The following is a 21,330-nucleotide window of genomic DNA, read 5'->3' on the forward strand; positions in this document are numbered from 1 at the left end:
AAAAAAAAAAAAAAAAAAAAAAAAAACTTAAAAAGAAACAGGGTGGGAGCAGTAGAGATGGTGACAAGTTGGGGATTCTGGATTTATTTTGAAGAAAGAACTAACAGAACTTACTGACTGATGAGGAGAAACAAAGCCGAGTCCAGAGAATTATTAGGGGCTATGACATAAGCCAGTGCCTCTCAATCTTTAGTACACAACAGAACCTCCAGGAGAGCGTATGAAAACAGAATTGTCAGCCCTTATCTCCAGTCTCTGATTTAGTGGTTCTGGTGTGGAGTCCGAGACACACTGTCCCACCAAAAGGAAAAACAGAACTGCCAATTAGCGAGCTAGGGAAAATAGCAGAGATCTGAAAAGTTGAATAAGGAGTTCAATTTTGAACATATGAAATTTGGGATGTCCCAATAGCACCCTCTGTGGGATTTCCCCCCGAAACCCATAGCCTCAATCTGATCACAGAAAAACATCACATACAGTCAAATTGCAGGACCATCCTACAAGGTATCTGAGCAGTCATCTTCAAAAGGTCATCAAAACCTGAAAATCATAGATGGAAGGGGGCTAGATACGATCCTGGAACGTTTGTGGGAAGACTGGTGAAATCTGAACAAAGTCCACGGTTAGTAGCACCGTTCCAATGTTAATTCCTTTCTTTTGAGAACAGTCCCATTGTACCATGGCTACGTAGGATGTTAACATTCGAGAAGACTAATGAGGGAGGACATGAGAGCTCTCTGCATGATCTTTGAACTTTCTGTAAGCCTACAATTAGTTCAAAATAAAGTTTTTTAAAATTAGGATGCCTATATCAAATATCTAAGTAGCAATGTAGGCAGTTGGATACAGAAGTCTGGAAACAAAGTAGTCCAGGCTGATGATAGAAAATGGGAAATTACTAGTGTATAAATGGCACCTAGAGCCATAATGCTAGTTGATATTACCAAGGAAATGAGTTAGGAAAAAGGTCCTAAAACAATCTTTAGGGGGTTAGGGAGATAAGGAGAGACTAAAAAAGGGTCTAAAAATGATGGCGAGTGAGGCAGATGACAAGAGAGTGGTGTCCCTAAGCTAAGTGAAGGCAGCATTTCATGAAGAAGGAAATGAGTGACTGTCATGAATGCTAACTGGACTGAAGATTAATGCAAGATGAGGAAGGTGGTCATTTGTGAACAAAAGCTCCTTTGGCGGAGCGGTAACACTACTAGCCCATGCAGAGCCTTCATGTGGATTTAAGCAATGCCCTTCCCGAAGACACACTACTTCCATCTCTTACAAAACTATCATAGAATATGCTTTTATGAGAACAAGAAATTTAGTGCCACCTGCTGGAAAATCAGTCACAAATATGTGATCACTGTCCTCTCGAATGTGACACTCGTGTGCAGGACAGCACCTGCACAATCATGTGCAGTAGCTTAGTTGGCAGAGTCTGATTAGAACGGGTTCAGGATAGAATGAGAAGAGGAAACTGTATAGACAATTCTTTCATGGCAAGGAGTTCCACTGTAAATGGAACAAGGAAATGGGGGAATGGCCAAAAGGGGAAAGTGGATTCAAGGGAGGGTATCTTTTTTAATAATATTAGATATCATAGGCAGTTTCTGTGCTGAAGAGAATATTCCAGTAGAGGGGGAAAAAATGATGCCATAGCACAAAGGGAGAATTGCTGAAATGATGTTATTGTGACGCTAAGAGTCAAGATCTAGAAGATAAGCGAAGAGGTATGACTTAAATAAGAGAATGGATAGTTCACCTAGAGGAAGAGCAGGAAAAGCAGAGTATATATGACCAAATGGAGAAAAATTCATTGGAAGATGGCAGGAGTGTACAGGTTTCTTCTGGTTGCTTATTTTCTCAAGAAATTAGGAAGCAAGGTCATTTACTGACAGTGAGGAGTGAGAGGTGAAGAGGTGGTGGAAGTCTGAAAGAAGAGAAATTACTGCCAGCATGTGTGAGAATGAATAGGTTAAGAAAACATGGTAGGGCTTCAGGTTTCAGGGGTTCTAAAGACCCACTTGAGCTCAGTGGCCAAAATGTAGAGACCATTCAACGATGTTGCATTTTACGTTCTCCATCTACATGTAGAATGGACAGAGCTGGATTTAACCAGGAGTGAACCAGATGTGTACAACAGGTGGGGAGTCAAGATATCTGAGGGCACGTACAGAGGAGTAATTATAAATGACTGCGTATGAGGAAGTGAGGAACAAGGAGATGCTCTGGTAGGTATTCAACAAATAATGAGGTGAACTTTAAAAGGAGATCTCAGGGGCGTCTGGGTGACTCAGCTGGTTGGGCGTCCGACTTTGGCTCAGGTCATGATCTCGTGGTTTGTGGGTTCGGGCTCTGCAACGGGCTCTGTGCTGACAGTTCGGACCCCGGAGCCTGCTTCAGATCCTGTGTCTCATTCTCTCTCTGCCCCTCCCCTGCTTGTACACTCTCTCTGTCTCTCAAAAACAAATAAGTGTAAAAAAAATTTTTTTTAAAAAAAAGAGGCTTCAATAGAAGCCTCTCCAATTTTCAACTTAAAAATTTGCGATGACTGGCCCAGGGCTCCTTACCAAATGTAAACTCCTTAGCACCGACATTCAATGCCTTTCCAAGATGCTCAAATATCAACTGCTATTGCTATTGTCTGTTAAGTGCAACTTAAAGTGATACACTGGATATTCTACAGTACCCAAATCTCCACAAGTCTTTCTAGAGACTTCCAAAGGTTTTGATGTTGGCGTTCCCAGAAAGAATTAATGTAAATTGTTAAAAATAGTTCTTATCTCCAAACTCCTAGGGAGTTTATAATTTAAATAATCCCTGTAGCTAACAGTTGGGCTACAAACATAGCTTTGTTATAGGAAATTCTTCTGAGTAGTGAAGTAATGGTATATATGTGGTATTGTACATCCTGGGATGTTCTCCATACTTTCTCTGAATAGTGTTCTAGCCAGTTCCACAAGGCAAGTCAGGCCATCAACTGTCTTCCTATTATCATCCCTTACCTTTCATTCTTTTCTTTTACTCCACCCATTCCTAAGAACTGAAAATATTTTTTCACTTAATATTAACAATAATCAGTCACTAGTCAACAGACCAGACCCTTAGTAAGGAATCTGTACTGCCTACAAATGCTAGGCGTACATTAGCTCATCTCTTCTTTATTAAAATTACTTAAAAACAAAACAAACAAGAATTCCTTCAAGAACAAAAAAGAAGATCTGCAGCTGCTAAACCTGCTTTTGAGAGGAGGAGGTGTGGGTTTATTACACAGCCAAGGGAGTCCTCAGTCACACTCCTGGAGAATGCTGTTCTCCAAGTCAGAGCTCTCTTCTTCGTGCCAGGATAAACAAATGTTGGCCAGCTGTCAGGAACAAAATGTAAAAAGTTCACTTGAGTCCCATCACCTAAACTTAAGGCCACAGCTTGTTGTTAGGAACACAAAAGCTTAGGTAATTATCTAATAAAAAATTGTGAGAACAATTCTGTCAGGAAAAACAGGAACACTTGCTTTTCTACTTCAGTGTAAAAATAAAAATGTATCATTAAAAAAGCCACAGAAGCTTTTTTTTCCTTTCACCAGTTTCTTTTGAAATGTTCTTCTCTTCACTAGTTCCCTAGGAAGGCTAATATTACAGTACTCCCACCAACCCAAAATGCTCAAAGCAGCTAAAATGTATTACATATTAGTGAGAATGAAAGAAAGGAAGTTAGGGGCGCCTGGGTGGCTCAGTCGGTTAAGCGTCCGACTTCAGCTCAGGTCATGATCTCAAGGTTCGTGGGTTCGAGCCCCGCGTCGGGCTCTGTGCTGACAGCTCAGAGCCTGGAGCCTGTTTCAGAGTCTGTGTCTCCCTCTCTCTCTCTGACCCTCCCCTGCTCATGCTGTCTCTCTCTCTCAAAGATAAATAAAAACATTAAAAAATAAAAATAAATAAAAATTTAAAAAAAGGAAGTTATAGAACACATATTCCTGTGAAAGTGACATGCTTCTTGCCCTAGTATTTCTATCACCAAAGTTAATGTCCAGCGGGTGAAACACTATTCTCACAATAATTTCGTGTGACTAAAGTAAAAAGATAATTGATGTGAACAGAGAATGAGGAATTTTTATGTTCTTCGAAAAAGGGAGCTTAGAAAAAATATTATAGGATTCATAACAAGAAAGGATTTGACAAATCACATTTTATACTGAGACAGAAGCCCACAAGTGACACACACAGAAAGAGAGAGGTTTCCTCACCCCAAAAGTATCTTCAAATTCTATCCCTTATGTAAAAGTATCTCACATGAAGCGCTGAGCATTCTGGAAGCCAGGTCTGACAGTGTGGTATAATTTACATTAAAATACAGGAAGTATGTGGTGGTAAAGAGATTAAGGGTTATTAATAGGAGAGGATTTTACTTTTGCAAACCCATGACAAGCCCTATATACCCAAGATATAAAACAAATTAATGCAACTTGATATTACCATTTTTAGACCCAATATTCAAAGCCTAACACATAAAATGTAACAACCCTTCAAGCAGTGAACTATGGTTTCAAAATGAAGTGTACGCCCCAACCAACATGGTTAAAACGATTACTGCTCCCACCGTCAGAACAAGCTGTCCGAGTACGGACAGCCACCCCCGGCTTTTCAGCTTGCGTCTATGAATACATATGCAAGTAAAGGGACCAAAGATGAGGATCCGTCTTCTTATTCCTGTAAAGCCAATCATCGCAACACTCCTCTTCCTCCTGAAACCCAAGACCCAAGACACCATAATCGTCCAAGACTTTCTGCCACCCCCTCATGTATCTCCCGGTGTTGGCAAGATGGAAAGATGTGATACACGACATCAGGATACATCAAAGTGATAAAACAAGACTACTACTCAACATAATCATTAGCAGATCAACCAAATAAATATGTAAAACTCTAGTAAAAGAAACTACTGTAATTAAGGCCCAGTTCATTGTTTATCCCATGAAACAAGTTACCTGCCTGTCCTGCATTCAGAAGACACTTCAGTTTTCTATCTTGATGTTTGCATGGCATTTTTTACATCCTGGACAATGTTCACAATAAAGATCCACCCAAGTGTTATAAATAACATTTCCTGGGTCAGCCCTTTAAATTAACTTTTACAATCCACCTAAAAAGGATATGAATTATGCTGATGATATTCAGTATTAGAATGTTTGTATACCATCTGCTTTTTAAAGTATAGACATAGACACAGCAGGACAAAGTTTTTCTCTATAAACCCATTTAAAAGTATAGTGTATCTGTGACTACCCTATCAAGGTCAGAAGGGTTAGCCTACACTCAGAGATAGGTAAAAGCCTTTAAAGTGGTTTTACCATCAAAAGAAACAATAATCACAAAATCTTGTTTATTTTCATGTTTGAAAGTATAAAGATCACTAGCTTTACTGTGTTTCTGTAAGTTTCTCTGTTTATAAAAGTGCAGCTAAAACATAATCAACCTCATTCAAGATGTTGAAACTAATTATGTTAAATAAAATCTGCCAGAGTGCTGAAGTTGAATCACATGGTCCCAGAGTTCTGTGTGATTGGCTCCTTCTGATCAAAAGGATAGTGACCGACTAAGGCACTTCTAGAAGATACTAGTTTCCTAATCTAGAAATGTATGACCACTAACCCTTAAGGCATAATAAAATGCAAAATATAAATAAGTTGGTGACAATTTATTTACAATGAGTGACTTGAAAATTCTTCATAGCTATGGAAGTATGTGTATCTTGAAAATAACAGTAACAAGAATTTTCACAATGCTTGATATGAAATCCTGGATCATATAAGAACTCACATATAATAGACAAATTGGATTCTACTACCACCCAGTCTTAGTCCTTTACTTTCCCCATCTCCTCCTCCAATCCGGCTTCTATTATCAGGACTTTACAAATGAACTATTATGTTAGGTTTTCAAAGAAAACATAACCATGTGATTCTCCTATCACTTAAATGTAACATTACTGATTAACTCAAATTCTATAGAAATGACCACTTTCAATGCAAACTGAAGATCTTACTTTTCTATTATTTGCAACAATCCTTCCCTAATTCCCAAAGTTAAGATTCTGCTAAGATATATTTGAAGTACAAAAAGTCAAACTTTGGGATTTACAAAAAGGCCTGAAAGGCTTTATTATTATTATTTCTTTGGCTTCTGTACACTTCTTTGGTTTCTATTATAGAAATAGCAGGTTCTTGGGGCGACTGGGTGGCTGAGTTGGTTAAGCATCCGACTTCAGCTCAGGTAATGATCTCACAGTTCATGAGTTCGAGCCCGCATCAGGCTCTGTGCTGCCAGCCCGGAGCCTGGAGCCTGCTTCGGATTCTGTGTCTCCCTCTCTCTCTGCCCTTCCTCCACTCATGCTCTGTCTCTGTCTTTCTCTCAAAAATAAACAAACACTAAAAACAAATTAAAAAAAAAACTTCTAAAGAAATAGGAGGTTCTTAATCATAGTCACACCCATGAAATCTTTTCCACAAACCAGCGTTTTGTGCTTAAAATGTTATAATTCAAGTTTGCTGTTTTAAAGAAAAATACTCACCATCAACAATGCCTAACAATTATAATCGGAGCCATGTAAAGACTAAAACAACTATGAGGGACATACGTTAGTGATCATTTTTAAGCATGCTTTATGACGATAGATTTAGGGAGGGAGCTAGGCTATTTAAGGTATGGATCTGTGCATATTTACAGGTTTACAGGATGTGCTAAAGAATACTTTGAGCTTCTGTCTTCTTAAAATGATTGTGATATGGGGATGAGCACTGGGTGTTATATGGAAACCAACTTGACAATAAACTATTTGTAAAAAAAAAAAAAATGATTGTGATAAACTCACAGATTGAAACTTGTTTATAGATTTCATTCCTATGTCTTATTTAACTTTGCTTACTTATATTTCCTATTGACAACCAACAGTCCAAAAATAAGGCCCTCTGAAACCCATGTGTTTGTCCAGCGGAGAGAAATAAGGACTTTGGAGGAAAACAGGATGATATATNTTCAAATAACTATATATGTAGTTTTAAGGTTTGGAAACTGTTAAAATTTCTAAGAACTATAGAAAAGGCTTCTCTTACATCAATTCTCATTACATTAGAAATGTACTTTTTTCAGGTAATCTGCCTCTAAGAATTAAATCAAAGAGCTTGGATAATTACACTCATTCATGAAGGACGAAAAATAGTAATATATCCAATCCATTTGAAAGTGGTATGGTTTTGGCCTTAGAATTTTATTTTAAAGGTCATACGAGACCAGATTATAAGGCTGCTGAAAACCTGGGAAAGCTATCAGATGCATAAGATGAAAAAGAAAGGAGAAAAATGAAAAGAAAAAAGTGAATACATTTTCCATTGTGTACAACCATTCAGCAGTAATGTAACAAAATTCAGTTAACCACTGGTTAACCAGTTAATTGTGCAAAAGTAGCCATTCAGATTTATCTCTCTATGGGAATCACCTTATTAATGTGACCTCTAGACCTTTTGGCAAATTAAAATACTTGCATTTGTTAAAAACTAAAAGTGCTTTTAATTAAGAATCACATTAATTACAATTACAGAATCTTAGGCACTTAACTGAAATTAAGGCATGGGTCACTGCAGAAGTATTAACAATGGCACAGAAAAGTAGTTTTATCAAAGTATCGCCAAAGGCTGAAACACCGAGCCTGGATACGCTTCCTTCCCGGTATAGGAAGGATTCTTCGTCCGATTCTTTTAACCTCAATATCTGGATGGCTTGGGGAGGATGACAATAGGCAGCTTCTACACAAACACAAACCTTCTCCTGAGACATCTTCTGAGTGACGTACTCACATGTTCAAATCATGAGAAATCTTTCCAAAATGATGATACACATACCCTTTCAACACAAAAACATCTGTCGCTATCGCTGATGGTACACAGCTTCTTAACATCACGTCCCTGGCACAGAGTTATTCAATCACAACCAACGCTACCTCTAGTGACTCAATGGGAGGTCTCCCAGATTCTCCTCATGTGACCCACCCTCTATGTTAGAAAATGTATACCGTCAACGCGCATGATAAAGAGTTCCAGTATCTAACAGGCTTAACACTCATATCTCAGTCATGGCTGCACGGCCGGGAAAATGAACATCAGGATGGACTCCTGTATTCTTCACATTGTGCTCATGGACAAAGTCAGTGTAGTTTCTATGTGCAGGCTGGGGTGGGGACAAGGCCCTTGTGTTCCACTGGTTTCCACCACGTTGACAGCAGTCACCGGCAGCAGAGAGCCTGGATGGTTGGGGAGTGGGAGGGGAGCACAGTTAGTCTACAGGAACAGGAGAAAATGAATGTGTAAGAGGTAACAAAAGAGAAAGGCAGTGTGACCGGCATGCACCAGCTGTGAGTAGTTATTGACATCCATTACATGCAATGACATTCAAGAATAAAGGGGGTGGGGTGGGGGAGAGAATCAACAAAGTTACATGTGGTAGAAAAGCTCAACAGGGAATATGAATAAGTAATCAGAGTTAATAAAGAGGAAATTTCACAAAGAGCAAAACACTCTATCCGTCCCTGATGCTGGTACCAAAATCAAAGGTAGAAACACTGTTTGAAGTTCTAATGAAAAGGAAAAAATATCTATAACTGACTTAATTCAAATATTTAACAGGACAATTTGGGGCGCCTGGGTGGCTTAGCCAGTTAAGCATCCAACTCTTGATTTTGGCTAAGGTCACGAGCTCACAGTTCGCAAGATGGAGCCCTGCGTTGGGGTCTGCACGGACAATGAGAAGCCTGCTTGGGACTCTCTCTCCCTTTCTCTCGGCCCCTGCCCTGCTCATGCTTACATTCTCTCCCAGCCCCACCTCAAAATAAATAAATAAACATTACAAAAAATAATAAAATAAAAGGACAATTGTAAATTATGGACAAAGGCACATACAGAAAAGGGCAACTGTGAACATTATTCCCCAAATTAAGTGATTTCACAAAACTGAAATCCAGGAAACAAAACTCCACAACTACCTTCAGAGGCCGTGTAATTTTACATCAGTGTTTCCAATTCACAATGGAGAATCACTATTCCTTCTATAATCAAGGTTCACAGGACCTCAGAATGAAATTCAACAGGTACAGATAACGTGAGGAGACTATAAAGCCCCTCCAAGGAGCTGTTTAGTATGTTAAGAAACCCTTTATCGCACAGGGCCGTAGAACAGACCTACAGAACTATGAGGATGAAGCATGCATACAAGCAGCTCCTGGTTACAAATAACCAGAGTCCTCCAGTAGAAAGAAAACATTGGTCACGGTTCAGTAGATCAAGGTTTTGCAACACAGCAAAAAGGGCAGCATGTATTTAAGATAATTACAAAGAAAAAAAAATCACCCCAATTATAAAAGGGGTCTAAAGATAGATTTTTAAATATGACACTTTCCTAACTCAACTAAAACATAAATCTTCACCTTTTTTCCTTAGGGAAATTGAAAAGAAATGAGCTACATTTCAGATTTTTCAGGACAAACTTGAATGGTTTTATTCAATAAAATCATCTTTTCCTGCAACTGATATACAATCTGTTCAGCAAATCCATCCCATAAAATTCATCACCCTCAATATACAGCGTCTGGGTGGCTCAGGTGGCTGGGCAGTCGACTTTGGCTCAGGTCATGATCTCACAGCTCGTGGGTTTGAGCCCTGCGTCGGGCTCTGTGCTGACAGCTCAGAGCCTGGAGCTTGCTTCAGATTCAGTATCTCCCTCTCTCTCTGACCCTCTCCTGCTCTCACTGTCTCTGTCTCTTAGAAATAAATAAAACATTAAAAACTTTTTTAAATATAAGACATTAAGTTAGGGTTATGGTCTCCCCAATATATGCAAGATTTCCCAAATATTCAATTCTGTTTTTGCTGTGGTTTATAAATGGTTTAATGGGTTTAAAATATAATAATTGTTTCTCAAAAGGTGATACTCTAAATATCGGACTCTGAATATCTACACTACTATCAAATTATTTATGGAAATAACGGTACCATGTAGAATATACTAGCAAGAGAAAGCTGAAGAACTGAACGTGACATAGGTTTAGATTAAAATGGTTAAAACTGATCTACTTGATTATAGTCTGTTATTCTGCCCAATTGTTCAAATCTAGGGAGCATTTCCAAATTTTATTAACTTATCACTTTCTAAAGGAGGACTGTTTTATTTTCATTTAAAAGCATTAATAACAAACAAAGCATGCAGAAACAAAAAGTAAAATAGAAAATGCAGTGTAAGTTCAGGCTGGGGAACCCACTGGCTCCAAGACAGAGCGCCTGCGTGCTCGGCCCCGCGCCAAGGCTGACGTTCGCTGAGGCTCATTAGCTTTTCAGGGTCATTTTGCTCCGTTTCAGCAAAGGAGGTCTCAGCGTGAGTAAATAAAGGAAGGACACACAGCTTCACATTTTCATGTTCCTTGAAATTCAATACTCTCAGGTTCAGGATTGTCTACTTCTAAAGGTTGTGTCAAAGGAACTTAGTGCCTAATGAATCAATTAAACAGATTTAAGTATGTGCCCATTAAAATTAGAAAACTCAATATAGATTTAGTGTCATTATACAGTATGCAAAAAAACCCAAAACCTCTCATCCCATATTAGTATAAAAGGTAAGCTTGTATTAAGGCAGTTCTTCTATAGCTGAAGTCTCAGTGCTGCTTTCCTTGCCACCAGGACTTGGTGCTAATATCAAGGCAATGAAACATAGCTGCTTAGTGGAGCTGTGTGTTCAGTAAAAAATTGAAGAAAACTATTTCTAATGGTTTAAAAATATAAAGACTAAAATCTGACATTTAGAAACCTCATTGTCTACACTTGAAGCGTGTGTCCACATGCACACACACACAAAGTATCCCTACCACACTCAGGCAAATGGAAAAGGGAAAAAGGGGGGAGGGAGGGGGGAGGATTCCCTCAATCGCAGAAACTAATCAAGTGACTTGGAACTGAAGTAAACATATGCCCAACCATGAGGAACAAAAGCACCTTGCAAGTTAGTGAAGCCAAAACAACAGTGAAAAACAATTACATAGCAAAGACTGAAAATAATCACCAGCCACCGTTGACCCACCACCATGAAGGAAGAACCGGTTGCACAGAAAGCTGCCCCAAACCTTGAGATCACCACAGAAACTCATTAGATTTCAGGTATAAACAAACTAAGAGCAAGAGAAAAAGAGAGAAAAATCCTATGAATTATCAAAGTTCATTTCACAGACATACAACCTGAAAAGATGATGCAACCAACATGATCACTCAATCAAGCAATTCGCGGGGAGCCCTCCAAGCCACATATGTTTATTCGGCAAAGAATGCACCCTGCTGATTACACTCCAATAAGCCACAAAGTATTCATATTTGTGCATGAATCTAAAAACAGACCCTGGGACTCTAAGCAAATGAAAGATCTTCTCTGTCATCAGATTATCTCTCCAACCCCCCAAAATGGAGTAGTTCATGCTTTATTAGATAAGAATGTTTCCCGTTTGGCTTTACCTTCAGTCTTTAACGAAAAAACTCATCCAAAGCAGTAGCGTTAGGTCGTGTGGAATAACATATAATGAACATATTTTGTGTATGGATCTGTAAAAATGTTCTGACTAGCACTGAAGCCCTTTTACACAGAGAATCACCCACCACTCTCCCAGTCATACTAACCAAAATAAGGAGAGCTGACCGATGTTCTTCAATTAAGTAACTGCATTCCATTCTTCATTTATATCCCTTATTTCCCCAATCCCAATCTGCCTGTTCAATAGTGTGTTTCGGCTCAGCTTACAAATATGAATAATTTGCTTCCAATCATATTTCACGTACTCTAGGATTATGGGCTGAGAATTTAGAATACATTAAGCAAGTAACATTTTATGCTTGTTTAAGGAGTTAACAAACCATTTCCTGTCATGCTGGTCTGTCCCAGGATTCACTGGAAGATTCTCTATCTCTGCCAGCACAGGACCAGAGGGAACAGAAGAAGCCACAGGCAGGGTGGATCTCACAGCCCAACCCTTTGGACAGAAATGATAAAAATCATCTATTTTACTTATAAAACACTTCATCACGAATAAACAGAACATTAAAATGGAATACTATCTACATACTGAACAAACGCAGTGTAAACAAATGCCTGAATGTTATATTCAACCTTAGCAATAAATGATAATCTAACTATCACCGTCTTATTTATTTTATAGGATTTACAGGAACAGAAAATGTTCTATAGAATACCTGTTCTATTTATAACATCATAGATAATAAAATAACAGAGGGTTTCATATATTGAGCCACTTTACAGATAAGAAAAACACACAAAACTCTGCTGAAGTTATGCCACTATGAAAATTTAGTTAATACCACCAGTGTGTGTCATAATTAAGTACAGTGTTCTTTTGAAGCTGAAATCTTACCTGTTGGGAGCCATTACTCTGAGTTGAAACATTATTGTGAACACTGTAATGGGGAAAAGCATCTATTAAAAAACCATATACAAAATTCTAGGGCTTCACATTGTAAGATAATACATATACTAATTAAAGTAGCTTTACTTTTTAAAGACATTGATTATTTTGTTGCATATTAAGAAAAAGTACTGTTGGTACCAAAACTAAGAATGTAAGACGCCCAGAAAGAGTTTGCTTTCATAGACAAACATCTGTTTTGCTATGATCTGCTCATTTGAGATTTTTATATACCTGCATTCTAACTGTGCTTTAAATGTGTAGTTCACTACCAACCTTATTCTTTGGACAGGATCCGTCAAAGATAGCAAAATGAAAAGCAGCACGGAAGATTCCTTAAACTCAAGGCATTAAGCACAAATATCCACATAAACCTACCTGTGTCACTTCTTTTGTATATTCCTACCCTCTCACAAGATTTTCCAGTGTCAGCAACAGCTCAGCATTTTATAACTCAAAAGGCCTTAGTACAAACTTAAAATTAGAAACCTTTCTGTATACTTTCCACTCCAAATGACTTATAAATACGTTTTTAAATTTTTAGTTTAGGCTGTACCCATTTCCCTCCTCCTTCCTTCCCCCCACCAAAAGCACTTAAAAAACTCAATCTATGACAAAATAAACAAAAACAAACCTCAGAACAGCTTTAAAAAAATATATTCAATGAAATAACTCAAAGATGACATATTAACACAGCAAAAGAAAGGGAAAAAAGAGTTTACTGACTTGAGACTTTCTCTAACCTAAGCATACTTGCATCCTCAAGTAAAGAATTCAACAAAAGTAACTGAAAAATCCATTCAAAATTATATGTTTATGTACATATATAAGATTCCTTGAAAGTGACAAAATAATCTACAGATTTAATGAGAGCATTATGTTCCAGGAAAATGAGATAGAGAATTAAATGCATTCAACCCCTCACTATCAAATTACTGACTTTCAAGGATAAGGAAAGAATACTTATGGTACCCAAGGAAAATTACAAGGAAATCACTGTCAGTATCTGGCTGGCACAGACTTCTCCATAGCAATACTCAAGAATATTATACCCAGACAAGATGTCATTCTAGTAAAAGGAAACAGGCAAATCTTCTCAAACCAAACTTTTAATACAACATCTAAGAACTTTTCTTTCCTTTCTCTCTTTTCCTTTTCTTTCTCTCTCTTTCTTCCTTCCGTCCTTCCTTCTTTCTTGTTTTTGTTCTTTAAGAGCCTTTCTTAAAAGGGGTGAGAGTTAAACAAAACCTATCTGATGAAAGACAACCAATTAAGAAAGAACTCAAGAATGAAGAGGCCTTGCTAAAAGACTAGGTAATGAAAATGAACCCATTTTATATCTTATCATTTTATTACCTACATCTCTGTTACAAGTTGAGTCACCAGAACTTTCACTAGCACTGAGTGGGTTCAAATTCTGGCACAAGAGCTTTCCACTACCACCAGTTCTGCTCTCTAAACTTCAGGTTCTTCACTGGCATGAAACTGTTACAGGAGGGTTAAGTGCATTAATATTAGCCAAACACAAGTAACACTGACCCAAAAAAAAGGCTTAAAAAAAAATACTAGTTAGTGTGTAACTGTTGTCAAGACAACTGTAAAGTATATACCTGTCAGACACGGTTTCTTTGGACTAATATCACTGTTCCCAGAACACATTATGCTGGTTTATGTAACCATAATCCCAAATAGTATGAAATCTCATTAAATCTGCTTGGCTAGATGATCCCCTTGGTTACCCTTTGAAGCTTTTCCTTTAACTGAGAATAACTCCAGCAGGTGATGAATAAAAGATGAATCATAACATGAAAAAAAGTACTTCTAATAAGTGAGCTTAACTGGATCAGAGCTCCCTGTTTTCAGAAATTTGAAATGTAGAAAGCACTGTTTTCTTGTAATGACATTCTTTCACTTCCACTAATATAAAAGTAAAACATTTCTCATTACCGACCTACCCTAAGCTCCCCCTTTCAAACAAAGGAACACCTACAATAACTGACCCCTCTTCCTCCTAATACACTCAATTCATCGTCTCCTCCATTTCTTCTTTTCCTCTCTTTTCCATTTTCAAGATTCTGTCTGCTAAGCGTGTACAAAAAGTACCAATCACTGCAATGTGAACGATCCTTTAAAATGTCACCTCTCCCTAGGATATTCTCTACTAGTCAAGGTTCACGGGGACTAGTTAGAAGATAAAATAGTACAAGGAAAACGACTGACATCAACCAATTTAAAAGCCTGTTACTCAAATAGGCACAGTACAAGGTCAAGAAGCGTTTTAGGTCAAATAGCTGTGCTTTTTCAAACAGTCCTGTTTTCCATGGTTCCCTGGAGCAAAACTGTGCCTGCAAACAGGACTACAAGGGCAAGAACGAAAGGGCATTCATGCCAGTCCCAACTCAGGTCCTCTCGAGAGCAGTGTTAGGGAAAGGGGTAAATAACCTTCAAGAGAGCTGGGTCCCCCTCTACATCTCATTTCTGAAAGCTCATTGCAAAAAATAATAAAAATAAAGTATCATTGTTTAAATACCCCATCTGTGCTGCATTTTCCAGAGCCAAAAGCATTATTCAAGAAATGAAAAGAGGGGCGCCTGGGTGGCTTAGTCGGTTAAGCATCCGACTTTNAAAAAAGAAATGAAAAGAAAATTTTGTTATTAAAGTTAAATGAATCTTAATTCTAGGAAAGAGATTACAGAGCCATACTCAAGGTTTTTGGTCAGAAACATGTTATTTAAAAAAAAAAACTTAAAAAAGGATAAATTCTTACAAATAAACACCTTAAGTTTCAACTACATATTCTTGCTTGAATACTTTGTTTACATTTCTGCTAAATTCACCAGGTTATCTTCTTTATTTGAAGGTCTAATATTCTGTACTAGCCTCTTTCTCAGGGAAGCACGACATGATCCATTAAACAAAAAACAAATAAAATAGTTCAAAGAGTACAGGATACCTCTAACATCGCTCCACCATTTTTCTTAAAAGTGTAGCTTATAAATAACTACAATGAAAATAAAAGTGCAACTCAGGAAAGGCAGAAAAATTTTTTTACCTAATTAAAATTTCACAATAGAGAAAATCACTCACTTCCTTACTCTATTCATTTCTTTATTTTTAATAGTCTACTGACAGCTAAAGAAACATCAAAAGAGTCCTTATTCAAGAAGCAGAGTATTTTTGTGGTGAATCACTCATCAGCCTGACTCTAATGGCTTGCTAAGTGTGGACGGGAGAGGAAAAACTGAAAAGGACATCTCAAGGAGAGGCTGGCCATACTCGGCACCCAGCAACAATTTCTACTTTTAAATTTTTTTTTAATGTTTTTTATTTATTTCTGAGAGGGAGACACTGTGAGCAGGGGAGGGTCAGAGAGAGGGAGGTACAGAATCTGAAACAGGCTCCAGGCTCTGAGCTGTCAGCACAGAACCCCACACCGGGCTCGAACCCATGAACTGTGAGAGCATGACCTGAGCCGAAGTCGGGCACTTAACCAACTGAGCCACCCAAGCGCCCCAACAATTTCTACTTTTAAAGAAGCCTTAGTCACACATCTGCCATCTAAGAGTAGACAAGTTCAAAAGAGTTCACTATATTTACAAGTGTGTCCTGAATCTGAGACAGCCCAGGAGACTGGTACATACCAATGGGTAAGAAGCATCATATGAAACTATACACTGTAATATACACTATTAAAATTGAGACATCAAAAGTAGGACTTCTGGAATGGTGGTTTGAGGACCCTCTCCCCGGTGAAACAAACATTTAGCTGGTGAAAATTATTTAAAAAACAACCATTAAAAGGCATGTATCAGTGAACAAGCCATCCATTCAAGGAAATCTATTAAATCTCAGAGCTGAGTCTGGCATTTGAACCACAATTTGCTGCCCTTCCCCATTCCCTCCAAGTTCAGTGCAGTGGAAGCTTTACTTCACGTGAGTGCAGCCAAGGAGACAGAACTCTCTCTGGGTCATCTAGACTTTAAATCCGCTATTTTAAAGATGTTCAGGAACCAAAAGCACAAATCTGAAGAAGCATGGGAACACTGTCTCCATAAAAAGAAAATATCACTTGAGGCGCCTGGGTGGCTCAGTGGTTAAGTATCTGACTTCGGCTCAGGTTATGATCTCATGGTTCATGAGTTCGAGTCCCCTATTGGGCTGTTGTCAGCACAGAGCCTGCTACAGATCCTCTGGCCCTCACCCACTCATGTGTATGTGCTCTCTCTCTCTCAAAAATAAATACACCTTTTTAAAAAAAGTATTGTAAAACTTATAAAAAGAAGATAATACCATAATACAGAGAATTTGTAAATTAGAATCAAATAGAAATTGAGTTGAAATGAACTGAAATTAAGAAATTCACTGAAAGGACATCACACCAGGTCTGAGCAGGATGGAGAATTCATGACTTGAAGACAGGTCAACTGAGATATCTAGTCTGAGTAAGAGAAAGAAAAAGAAGGAAGAAAAATGAAGAGAGACTCCAATACCTGTGGGACACCATCCAGCTTAGCAACATGCTTGTGACAGGAGTCCCAGAAGGGTAGTCCCAGAAGAAGAGTAAGAAAGGAACAAAAAGATAATTTAAAGACATAACGGCTGAGAACTTCCCAAATTTGATAAAAAAATAATATACCAGGGAAAAGCAACCAGAAGTGGGGTCCCTGTGGGTGGCTCAGTCGGCTCAGATTCTAATTCTTGACTTTGGCTCAGGTCATGAGCTCATGATCATAGGACTGAGCCCTGCAGCGGCTGGGCTCCAAGCTGGGTGTGAAGCCTGCTTCAGAGTCTCTCTCCCTAGCCCTCTGCCCGTCCCCGACTCATGCACGCGTGCACTCTCTCTCTCCCTCTCTCAAAAAGTAATCAAAAATTTAAAAATAAAATCACACATTTAAAAAACAAAAATAAGAATAAAGAAAGAGAAAAGCAAGCAGAAGAGAAGTGGACTGCCAATACGTGTATCAAACTTCAAAACAAAAGAATTAGTAGAGGGCACTTGCGGCGCGCCTGCCCCCGTGGGCCTTCAGCGGAGCGGACCCTGCCACCGCCTGCCTCCGAGCACCTGCCGGGGGGGCGGCTGCTCCACGAAGCACACTGATAAAGCAGCCACCGCCCAACTTCAGAAAATGAAAGTTCATTAGCATCTACCCTGAAGCCACTCCTGTTCTTCACAGCTTTCTTGATCACTGTAGCTACTGGGTGGTACTTCTAGACTCAATCTTATGTTTTTGAAGGTGCCTTTGGGATGTCCAGTAGGGACAGCTATTTTTATGCTGCTATTGTTGGGGTGGTCGCCATCCACGTGGTGTTGGCCCTCTTTGTTTACATGGCCTGGAATGAAGGCTCACGACAGTGTCGTGAAGGCAAATAGGATTAAGTTGAACATTCACCTTCTGATAGCATTAAATTGATTTTTTTAATTGTTTTTAATGTCTTTTAATTTTATTTTGAGAAACAGAGACAGAGAGCAAGGAGGGGAGGGTCAGAGAGGGAGGGAGACACAGAATCCAAAGCAGGCTCCAGGCTCTGAGCTGTCAGCACAGAGCCTGATGCGGGGCTTGAATCCACCGAGCATGAGATCATGACCCAAGCCAAAGTTGGATGCTTAACTGACTGAGCCCCCCAGGCGCCCCTTAAATTGATTTTTAAAAATGATAAATGCATCTGGGATACTGATGATTTCAATCAAGTTGAGAACATGTTAAAATCAATAATAATATAAATAAATAAAACAAAAAAACTGCCAGAGAAAAAGAGTAACGTTTTATCATAATAAAAGAGTCAAACAACTGGGGCGCCTGGGTGGCTTAGTCGGTTAAGCGTCCAGCTTTCGCTTAGGTCGTGATCTCGCGGTTCGTGGGTTCGAGCCCCGCATCGGGCTCTGTGCTGACTGCCAGCTCGGAGCCTGGAGCCTATTTCAGAGTCTGTATCTCCCTCTCTCTCTGACCCTCCCCTGCTCACGCTGTCTCTCTCTCTCTCTCTCTCTCCTAGAAATAAATAAAAATATTAAAAAAAAAAAAAAAGAGTCAAACAACTATAAACCTATATGCACTTAACCAAAGCCCCAAAGTAAAAAAACTGAAGGGAGAAACAAACAACTGAGCATCAGTAACAGGAGATTTCACAGCCTTACTCTTAAGAATGGATAGAATTGGGCAAAAGTTCAACAGCGAAGTAGAGAAGTCCTGAGCAGTACCAAGACAAGTAAACCTGACAGACATTTATAGAACATTTCACTCAACGATGGCAGAATATCCATTCTTCTCAAGTGCATACAGACCATTTTCTGAGATAAGCCATATGCTAAACCATAAAACAAGTTTCAGTAAATTTTGTAAGGATCAACATCATACAAAGTATGACCTCACCATGTGGAATAAAAGCGCGCATGTGCGTGCGTGCGCGCGCGCTCAAAATAACAGGAATATTTAAGATATTCACAAATATGTGGAAATCAAGGAACACATTCCCAAGTAACCAAGGGGTCAAAGAAGAAGTCAAAAGAAGCAAAACAATTTGAGATACATAAAATGAAAATACAATATTCCAAACTTATAGAATGTGATTAAAGCACTGCTTGGAAGAAAATCGATAGCAATAAATGTTATGTTAAAAAAAGAATAAAGATCTCAAATACATAACCTAATTTCCCAACTGAAGACACCAGAAAAAGAAAAGCAAACTAAACCTAAAGCAAGCCTAAGAAATGAAACAATACAGCAGTGAGAAAATCAATAAACTTGAAAAATGAAGAATCGATAAAACTGAAAGCTAGCTAGTTCTTTGAAACAGCCTACAAAATGGACTAACGTTTACCGAAACTAACAAAGGAGGGGGGGAACCCCTCAAATTACTAAAATTAGAAATGAATGAGGAAGGGTGCGTAGGTGTCTCAGTCGGTTCAGAGTCTGACTCCGGATTTCAGCTCAGGTCATGATTTCGTGGTTTGCAGGTTCAAGCCCCGCATCGGGCTCTACACTAATGGCAAAATGCTAGTGACCAAATCCGGCAACATGTAACATAAAGAACTACACACCATGACCAAGTGGGGTGTATCCCAGGAATAAGATTAATTGCTCATCTGCAAATAAAACTTTGTTCTTTGAGCTCCCTGTGTGCAAGAATCCTAATTTATTCATCTTTATATCCTCAGTCACAGTACAATAACAAATACAGGTCATTCTCATTACACATATCATATCCACTCCCAACCTGGTCTTTATTTCTAAACTGTTTTATTTTTCTTTGTCAATTTTATCTGGCATCACATTTGTTCCTGCTACATTCCCAATGCTAAGGAACAACTTAATACACTGACAGGTCTTCAATAAGTATTTGTGTAATTAATGATAGCAACTACATGAATTCTAAAACATGCTCCTAAGTTGGAAGACACTACTCACCTGAGTTCTTCAGGTTTTGCTGTACTTGCTGATAGAGGGGAAGAAAGAAAATATCCCATTAGTTTCCACTTACATGGTAAACTGCTTCACTGTTCATAAAAGTAAATCTGGACTGATTTTTTTAAGGTTTATTTGTTTATTTTGAGAGAGAGAGAGACAGAGAGACAGAGACAGGCAGTGGGAGAGGGGCGGGGAGAATCCCTAGCAGGCTTCCCGCCATCAGTGCGGAGCCCAACTCAGGGCCTGAACCCACGAACTGTGAGATCATGACCTGAGCTGAAACCAAGAGACACTTAATCCCGCAGGCACAGGACTGTTTTCCCAAGCCACATTTCCCAACTATAGATTTAAAAACCCCCATTTGACAAAATGTTCTAGGATTCACATCACTAAAATCAGTAACAACAATTATTTCCGTTTTAAAAATAAAGCAATAAAATAAATACCATCTTCTTTTACAACAGAAGCATGTGCAAGCCTCCTAGAGTGAGTTAAGTGCCAACAAAACGTCGTCAGTAGAAAATGAGAGGTAACTTGGGGTTTTAAACCCTCACAAACTAAAATGGCCTCATTAATCGCTCTATTATTTGCTTTATGGCCATACTACACAAAAATTAGGGCTATAAATCAATTTCTTACGTCAAACATCAGGTCATGTTTTTGGACAACCGGGATGGCCCTAGCATCAGATACACTTAAATTTCAGCCTGTATTTGGATATAAACTCAGATTCAAAACCAAATACAAGTTTTAGTTTAAAATTAAGCTTTTTATGGGACACCTGGGTGGCTCAGTCAGTTAAGCGTCCGACTTCAGCTCTGCTCATGATCTCATGAACCCACAGGGTTCGTGGGTTCGAGCCCCATGTCGGGTTCTGTGCTGACAGCTGGCTCAGAGCCTGGAGCCTGCTTCGGATTCTGTGTCTCCCTCTCCCTCTGACCCTCCCCTGTTCACACTGTCTCTCTCTCTCAAAAATAAATAAAACATTAAAAAATAAAATTTTTAAATAAAATAAAATTAAGCTAGGGCGCCTGGGTGGCTTAGTCGGTTAAGCGTCTGACTTCGGCTCAGGTCATGATCTCACGGTTTGTGGGTTCAAGTTCCGTGTTGGGTTCTGTGCTGACAGCTCAGAGCCTGGAGCCTGCTTCAGATTCTGAGTCTCCCTCTCTCTCTGACCCTCCCCTGCTCATGCTGTCTCTCTCTCTCAGAAATAAATAAAAAACATTTAAAAAATTATTTAAAAATTAAATAAAATTAGGCTTTTTAGTACATAAATTAATTTAAATGTACATTAATATTTAAATTTAAACATTACAATAAAATCTTAATACTATAATGCTATACAAAGTAACATTTTTTTAAGTTTATTTTTTTTGAGAGAGAGAGCAGGCGCGCACGTCCATGTGCTCAAGTGGGGAGGGGCAGAGAGAGAAAG

General features: G+C 38.8%; 1 protein-coding gene across 2 annotated transcripts in view; it reads right to left on the reverse strand.

The window, feature by feature from the left end:
- EPB41L5 (erythrocyte membrane protein band 4.1 like 5) overlaps nucleotides 1-21,330 on the reverse strand; it is a 128,692-nt gene that overhangs the window by 59,863 nt on the left and 47,499 nt on the right. Inside the window, exons 14-17 of one of the 2 annotated variants that reach the window (XM_077755300.1) lie at nucleotides 19,896-19,923; nucleotides 12,442-12,484; nucleotides 11,927-12,042; nucleotides 7,530-8,283 (exon numbers count right to left, since the gene is read on the reverse strand). In XM_077755300.1, coding sequence (XP_077611426.1) covers nucleotides 8,103-8,283; nucleotides 11,927-12,042; nucleotides 12,442-12,484; nucleotides 19,896-19,923 — 368 coding nt within the window. In that variant the 3' untranslated portion in view covers nucleotides 7,530-8,102. Of the gene's footprint in view, nucleotides 1-7,529; nucleotides 8,284-11,926; nucleotides 12,043-12,441; nucleotides 12,485-19,895; nucleotides 19,924-21,330 lie in introns of those variants that run through there. The other variant, XM_077755299.1, reaches the window with a different exon arrangement.

The sequence above is a fragment of the Crocuta crocuta genome, unplaced genomic scaffold (assembly GCF_008692635.1).
Source record: "Crocuta crocuta isolate KB4526 unplaced genomic scaffold, BGI_CrCroc_1.0 scaffold548, whole genome shotgun sequence".
NCBI lineage: Eukaryota > Metazoa > Chordata > Mammalia > Carnivora > Hyaenidae > Crocuta > Crocuta crocuta.